This window comes from Myiozetetes cayanensis, unplaced genomic scaffold (genome assembly GCF_022539395.1).
Source record: "Myiozetetes cayanensis isolate MyiCay16 unplaced genomic scaffold, myiCay2020 scf2-11, whole genome shotgun sequence".
NCBI lineage: Eukaryota > Metazoa > Chordata > Aves > Passeriformes > Tyrannidae > Myiozetetes > Myiozetetes cayanensis.
Window position 1 is genome coordinate 32799884 of NW_026087411.1, and position 7576 is coordinate 32807459.

Here is a 7576-nt window from a genome sequence, read left to right on the forward strand (position 1 = left end):
TCCCTAGGAAAAAAACCCATAACTATCCTAAGTTACTAGAATTCTAATTCTAAGTTATTAAAATCACTGAAAAGTCCAAAAGTTTCCTACGTTCTTGATCTAAAGCATAGATTTTAGATTATCACAGTCATAAATGCTCAGATACACCTCTGTACCTCACTGGCCCTGGATTTTGTGCAGTGTGGAGGAGTTACCATCCCTGGAGGTGTTTAAAAAATGATTTGTTGTGGCACTCAGTGCCATAGTCTGGTTGATATGGTGGCATTCAGTCATAGGTTGGATTCTATGATTTCAGAAGTCATTTCCAACCTAAATCATTCTTTAATTTTTGCAGTATGGATGGTGTAGCAAAAGAAACATTTCCAGTGCAAAATATAAAAATGCATTTAACAAATATGTGTGTTCACAGACCAAATACTTTGAATAAAATGTACATTAAAATGTAGTTGAAGATAACATATGTGGTTTCTTCCACTTTGCTTAGTAATGTTATTTGCAAAATATAGATGAGTTGGATTTTCTCAGTATGACAGTATTATTCTTGAATATAATTGACAGAAAAATGATGATGGCCAGTGACAGACTGAACAGACACTGGGAAACTGATGAAATTATGAGTACTGCTTTTTTTTCCTCACAACAGTAATTTCTTACACCAACACTGATTTTGAAACTTAGGGAGAAGTATCTTAGATTTGGTATTTGAAACTTGCCTTTTAAACCTTAATATCTATAGATGACTAACAGAGGATTTTGTTTGGAGGCTTGTTTTTCCTTTATTCTTTTTTTTAATTATTATTATTATTATTCAAACATTTTTATTTTTTTTTCTTTTCTTTTTAGTGACTAATTTGCCTAGTCTCTGTGATACAAAAGTAAGTTTTTTTGGAGGAAAGACCATTTAAAACAAATACATGCTTGTAGCACACACCTACTTCAAAGCTGGTACTAAATGTATGTACTTAGCATGATCTTGCAACAAAACGTGGCTGTCTTCCAGTAGTTTTCATTGCAGTTCTCTGCAAATTTCTTCCCAAATGCTGGATACCATTGTGATTCAGAAAGACATGGAAACACAGCCAATAAAATAGATGATGGAGATCAACTAGCTGAGTGAGAAGTGGAAGGCAGAGGTCAGTTGCAGATGATCTTACAGAAATGAGCATACAAATCTTAAACTTGTGAAGGTCCACTGATGTAAATGGTAACATTTCCTTATGTTAAGTTAGACCCTATGAGATGCTATCATCTAGTCTTTAGTGAAGTGTTGACTTGAGAAACATGGCTTGCACTTTTAAAGTACTGAAATGTAATGCGTTAGCATCATAATTTAATTTCATATTTTTAAGTGCAATTTATTTTTGTGGCATTTGAGGGCTGCTCAACAGAAGGCTCTCACGCAGCCATGTTTTTAGTAGAAGAAATAAAAGTTCGAAATAAGCTATATGGAGCAGGCGACGTGATTCTCTGTGTCTAGGTCCCTTGCAACATAGGCAAAAAGTTGTAGTTTTTGCTGTAGGCACAGCTGACATCATCTCTGCATTGTTGTGTCTCTTGTATGTGCGCAGCGTGATCTAGAAAGCAGGTCATAATGGAGACAATCCCACTGCAAGGCTGATAGTACAAGCTGTGCACAAAAGAACAGTATACAGCTACATACAGCAGAGATACATTGCCTTTCTATTTGTTTGTTGTACTTCTCAGCGCGTTCAAATGATTTCCAGATGATGAGTTTTGTTAGGATAGAATTAAGGTAGGATTTTAAATTTTGTTTGAAGGCCTCATGATAACCTGGCACAGTTTAGAGCCAAAGCTGAAAAACGAATCACTACATAAGTGAATAGCAGAAATTGCTATGATGGATCAGACTAGTTCAATTTAGTTCAAAGCCCTATTACTGATGTTGTCATGTAACAGAAGCTTCAGAAGAAAAGACAAATAGAACTGGTTCAGGTTAGCGGGGCTGCAGCAAGTTGTCCATTGTCTGTAGTTCAGGAAATATGAAAACCTTTACCTTTTACCCCATCCAAGCATCTTATCTCTTTGCATCAACTTAGTATTCTAATGAAAGGTATTTATTTCCTGTATAAAACATCCTGGTCACCTTCCAAGATCCATAACTTTCTGCTAAAGTTTTTCAAGTGCATAAGAAAACACCCTCATGTCCAGCTTAATGCCTTACACATACAAAGCTTTCTCAAGAAGAGCAGAGATGCTGTGCTGTGCAGGTCTGTGATACTTCAGATGGCTTGCTGGCGCGACCAAGAGCCCGTGACAGAGGCTGAGGCCCCCTTTACTCGGTTTAATGAGTATCCTATCCTATAGTACCTTTAAGTACTTCCTAACCTCTCCCCTTCTGTCTCCACAGGTCCAGAAGATGAACAATTTGTTCCATTACCCAAGGGAAAATTGCCAGGGCACAGCTTGCTTCTCTGCAGCTGAGGAAGCCACAAGGTGAGCAACCTCCCACTCTCCCCCTCTTAAGTCACATAGAGGTCAGTGTAGCAATAGCTCAGATATGGCTTTGAGCACCCATAACCTGCTGGAATGGGTGCCCTGGACTTGAGATTTCTCTCTTCATCTTCTCTGCTTTGCAGCCTGTTCTTACGCTGCTGCAGCAGCCAGTGCCGTGACATCAGGACGTACAGGCTTATCTGAGCTGGCATTCAGCTTGGTAAGTTAAGTTCAACTAGCAAAGAACTGCAGTTAGCAATTCAACACACACAATCAGTCCAAGAATCTTCATAAAGACGTAATTACATTCCAGTCTCGGTTTAAAATTATGGAAACTACACCCAGTCACCACATTTAAATGGGAAGTCATGGATTTTGAAGCGGAATTCTGCGTTATTTTTAAAAACAAACAAAACTCTTGACCTTTGTTGTAAACTGGGTCTCAAACGTATTTATCCACAGCAATATAGAGCATTAAAACATATGTTTTATAAACAAAATACTTTTATTAGACTAGTACAATGGTTATTTTAAATCAAGAATTAAAATATAGTTGGTATTAAACTACTGTTTCAGTTCATTTTACTAAAGTCAAAGTTACTGTAGATTACTCAGGAGGTAATATTTATTTGGAAAAAAAAGGTTTTTTTTAAATGTAGGTGGAATTTCTTTTTCCTCTTTTTATTAAGCATGTTTTGGCTATATAATTTAAATTAGACAACTTAGCTAATAGAGCATAACACTAAGCAAAACCAGAACTTAACTGGAACTGTTAATAGACTGTTTTATTGATCTGTTCCTGCTTCTGATGTGAAAATTATCCCATCACTACATTTATGCTTTCATTTCATTAAATACAATTATTTTTCATTATGTTCTCTGAAAGAGCTCCATCCAAGAAAAATATTTAGAGATACTCCAGATACCTAATCCAGCTTACTGGGTAACTACTTCTAGGAAGACCCCTGGATAGAGAAAACTCTTCTATTGTTTCTTTCTGTTTTATAGAAGCACCATAACACTCTTTCCCTGTCTGGACACCAGCCACATCCAGCCTGGAACAGAACTCAGAAACAGAAAAACATACTCAGGTGTGGCCTCTACCAACCACACTGTCACCTGAACATTGTGGTTTTCCTTAAGAGGAGGAAATATAAAAAAACAGCTGGCCACAGGCAAAACGAAGAGCAGTCTCTTCTAAAACAAGAGACCCTTTATACAATAAACAGGCTCAGCATGCCACTTCAGAATGATGCAGTGGCAAGACAATATAAGCCTCAACTTAGATTAAAAAATGGTAACCTGGTGTATATACATCCTTCAAGTCCACAGACAGACTTGCAATTTATTACAATTTGTTGTTTTGAATATCAGCTGTATCCGAAGCCTCACGCTGGCCTAAGTTCTACTACCTTGCTGTTGTACACAGAAGGCAGAGCTTAGTTATCCTGCAGCTCCTTTGGGATGTTTCAAGCAACATTGTTGCCTTTGTATCAGATAGTATTGTTACATTTCTTCAGAGAATGTGTAACCTTTTGGATACATTCCTATTCTGTGAGAATAGAATTATTATCATTGAACCTATGTCTCATAGGTTTAATGATAATAATTTTTCTGTCAGTCCTCAGTTGTAAGAAATCTTATTAGCAATGCTTTGCTCATCACCTAAAGCAGTGGCTGTTTTCATGCTCCTCAAATGCAAAACAAAATCTTAACTTAGGCCTCTTCCTTCAGTAAGAAAGGTGTGCCAAGTCAGTCCCACTGAGTCTTGTTATTGTAGCGCTGTAATGGGATCATTTTCAGCATGTGCCTGTTTCCTCAAAGGAACAAGCATGGCCTGTCTCTGTGCTCTTCATTGATCCCGATGTCTCAACAGTCTTGGCTAGATAGGATGAAAAACCTGGACTGCTTTACCTTTTTTAAGGGACAACTGGATGAAAGGGGTTCCAGCTTTAAGAAGTATTTATTTCCTTTTCTTCACCACCACCCCCCCCCCACTAGTGTAGGAGCAACATAAATTGATGCAACCTAAACTCCTTGTCAAATAATTTAACCCAGACCAGTAATACATCCTGATGTAACATCCCACCCTGATGACTCTGTCATCCTATGAAAGACTTAATTGCATTAACTTAAATTCATGTCAAGTTAAAAAGAGGAACCTCTCTTATACAGGATTTCTTCTGCATATCCATTTTACAGGTAGGTTCCTGTACTTTTTGCTGATTTTTATTGCTGCCCATATGCTGCACGTTCTTCTGCCAGCATCTAAATATATGTTCTCAAAAGATTTAACTTGGATTTATTTTAAAATACAATATTTGGTGGTTCATATATAGTATGATATTTATCCCAATGTATATATACCAAATAGGGTTGAAAAACAGATTTTCCAACAAGCGTTTACATTTCCATTTAATATGAGATTACTTTCCCATTATATAGTAATATGAAGTACAGAAAAAATAAATTAATACAATGATCTGAAAAAGAGAAATGTTACTGTTTAGAGAGTCATCTCCTGCATCTAGAGGAAATATCACACATACCTTATAAAGTTGTACACAGTACTTTAATACATATGACATAATTCTCCAGTTTCCTGAAAGGGAGTCATAAAGCCATTTATAAAAAACTAGCTTATATTTTCTCCAGAATAAATCACATGAATTACCTGTAGAAACTGGAGTAAGGAGGGATCATATAGCAGTGCCATTAAAACAGTCCAAAAAAAAGCACTGATCCTACTGTTGAATCTGAGTAGTCATACAACTGAGCAAGACCAAGAACAGTTTCTCCAAAAAGTCTGACCAAAATTCACTAATAAAATCAGACAAAACAATAATATTAGCATTTGAAGAGTATGACAATACAGTAAGGCCATTGAAAATATCCCTGTTTTATCAATTACATTCCAACAAAAATCATAATCTGAATCACAAGTATACTGCATAGTTGCATAAGCACCAAGATAATACAAAGTAAAAGCTTATCCATCAAGTCCCTCTGATAAAAGGTCCCCTCTAAAAATGCCAGTTTTTAATGTACATTTAAGAACTTACAGCAAGAGGTACTGATTTCATAAACAAAAACTCACTGCAAAGTCAGAAAAAAAAATCTAAAACTTGAAAAAAAATCAAAAGTAGAGCATTTTCTAATGGTCTGAGAAACAGCAAAATTCACTCCAGTTCCTGAGATAAACTGCAGATCAATTGTGAAAATTTACCAGATTATACCAGACTCTCTTTCCCATCTTCTCTTACACACTGCACACAAGCTCGGCACTGAAGCTTCTACTCAACTTACAAATCAGCAAAGCATGTGAAAGCTCAAAACATTCACATTTCCTTTTCCATTATAAAAACAAGAGACTGGCAACTTAGGTAAGAGACAGATAGACTTTTACCACAGTCTGTCAAAATAATTTCCAGGCAGAGGCAGTTGTTTTAAATTAACTGCACTTACATCTTTTAAACTAATATAATTTTGTGTTTCTATCCTGTTTTCACTGACAACTGTGCTCTTATTCATGCATTTGCTGTTTAAAAGAGCATTCCATACATGAGTTCAAACTCCTAGGGTCAGTTTTTTTAAAAGAGCATGTGTCACCTAACAGCTCAGCAGGTCTCTGTATGCTGGAACCATCAATGTGCTTCATTGCTACTAGCCGTATGGTCAGTTCCTAACTTAGCATTAATGTTGTGCTCCATCTTCTGTAAAACTGCTGGAAGATCCAGAACAGAAGAAATAATATAATGAGGTACTGGGGAGGTATCTACCGGGGTGGTCATTGTTTTGTTTAACCAGACCGTTGCTTTCAAGCCAGCATTCAGGCCTCCTTGAATATCTGTATCTAGAGAGTCACCGACCATCACACACTCTGCGGGCTGCACCCCCAGGAGATCGCAGCAGTAATGAAATATGGATGGTGCCGGTTTCTCTTCTTTCTGCTCTCCCCCCACCACGATGGCATCGAAGTAGGGCTGGCAGGCGCACGCCTCGATCTTCTCCCTCTGCGTCTGCCTGTCGCCGTTCGTGAGGAGCAGCAGGCGGACCCTCTTCCGCAGCTCCGTGAGCATCCCCCGCGTGTCCTCGGCCAGCGTCAGGTGCTGCAGCCGCGTCGTCTTCCACAGGTAATAGCACTCGGCCGCCAGGTCGCGGTTCGCCTCCCCTCCGATGGTCTCCTGGATCGCCTCCTCCCAGTGCGAAATCCGCAGGTCGGTGATGCACATCTTGGCGGGATCGTGGCACTCCTTGAGGAGCTTGGCCTGGACCTTGTCGCAGACGGCGCGCGCCTCTCCCTCCCCGTAGTGGTGCTTGGACTGCAGGGCGCTCATCACCTGCGAGGGACGCGGGGACGCGCGTCAGGGCGCTGCGGGGACGCGCGGCGCGCTCCCGGGAGCGGCCCCGGCCGCCTGTGGGCAGGGCAGGGGAGCGGGACACGCGCGGCCCCGCGGCCGGGAAGGGCCGGGCCGGGCAGGCCGGTGGCTGCGGGCCCGGCGCCGGGAAGGGGACAGGGGCAGTACCTCCTCGATGGCGCGGCGCCCGGCCGCCGCCGTGTCCACCAGCGTGTTGTCCAGGTCGAAGAACACCGCCTTGACGCCGTGCAGCCCCATGGCGCCGCCTCCCTCGCGAGCCGCCCCGCTGGAACGGCGGAGGGAAGCGACCCGAGCCGCCGGCACAGCCGCCCGTGCCGGGCACAGCACGGCGGGGCCGCCCCGACCCGCCCCGGGCCCGCCCCTCGCGTCAGGCCCGGGGGGCGGTGCGGGAGGGGAGCGCGGTCCAGGCTGGGCGGTGGAGGCTGTTCGGCCCTCCCCGCTAGGAAAGGAGGGTTGAACTCACGCAAGGCCCTGGAATGGGCTGTGAGGAGACCCCGCCCAAATCCCGAGAGCTTGTGCGGGGCTGGGGCGGGAAAGAAAGGCTGCGGGAGCTCTGGTGCCCTGGGAGCCGCAGCGCCCGGCGCGCTTCCTGCCATGCGGGGCGGGGGCTGAGGCTGAGACAGATTAGCTGCACCTGCCTGAGGAGGGAGTAGGGAAGGAAGGAAGGAAGAAAGAAGGAAGAAAGAAAGAAAGAAAGAAAGAAAGAAAGAAAGGAGGGAGGGAGGGAGGGAGGGAGGGAGCGA

The 7576-nt window shown here is 42.2% G+C and overlaps 1 protein-coding gene across 1 annotated transcript; it reads right to left on the reverse strand.

The window, feature by feature from the left end:
- Positions 1 to 4852: 4852 nt before the first annotated feature.
- On the reverse strand, positions 4853 to 7176 carry NANP (N-acetylneuraminic acid phosphatase). The gene is made up of 2 exons (XM_050316331.1): positions 6981 to 7176; positions 4853 to 6794 (listed from the first exon to the last, which is right to left on the reverse strand). The coding sequence occupies exons 1-2, from the start codon at positions 7068 to 7070 to the stop codon at positions 6099 to 6101; spliced, it is 786 nt and encodes a 261-aa protein (XP_050172288.1). The 5' UTR covers positions 7071 to 7176; the 3' UTR covers positions 4853 to 6098.
- Positions 7177 to 7576: the final 400 nt, after the last annotated feature.

Coding starts and splice junctions, on each gene's coding strand:
- NANP (XM_050316331.1), bottom strand. CDS start 7,070: ATGGGGCTGCACGGCGTCAAGGCGGTGTTCTTCGACCTGGACAACACG. Junction 6,795..6,980: donor GGCGCCGCGCCATCGAGGAG/GTACTGCCCCTG, acceptor CGTCCCTCGCAG/GTGATGAGCGCCCTGCAGTC.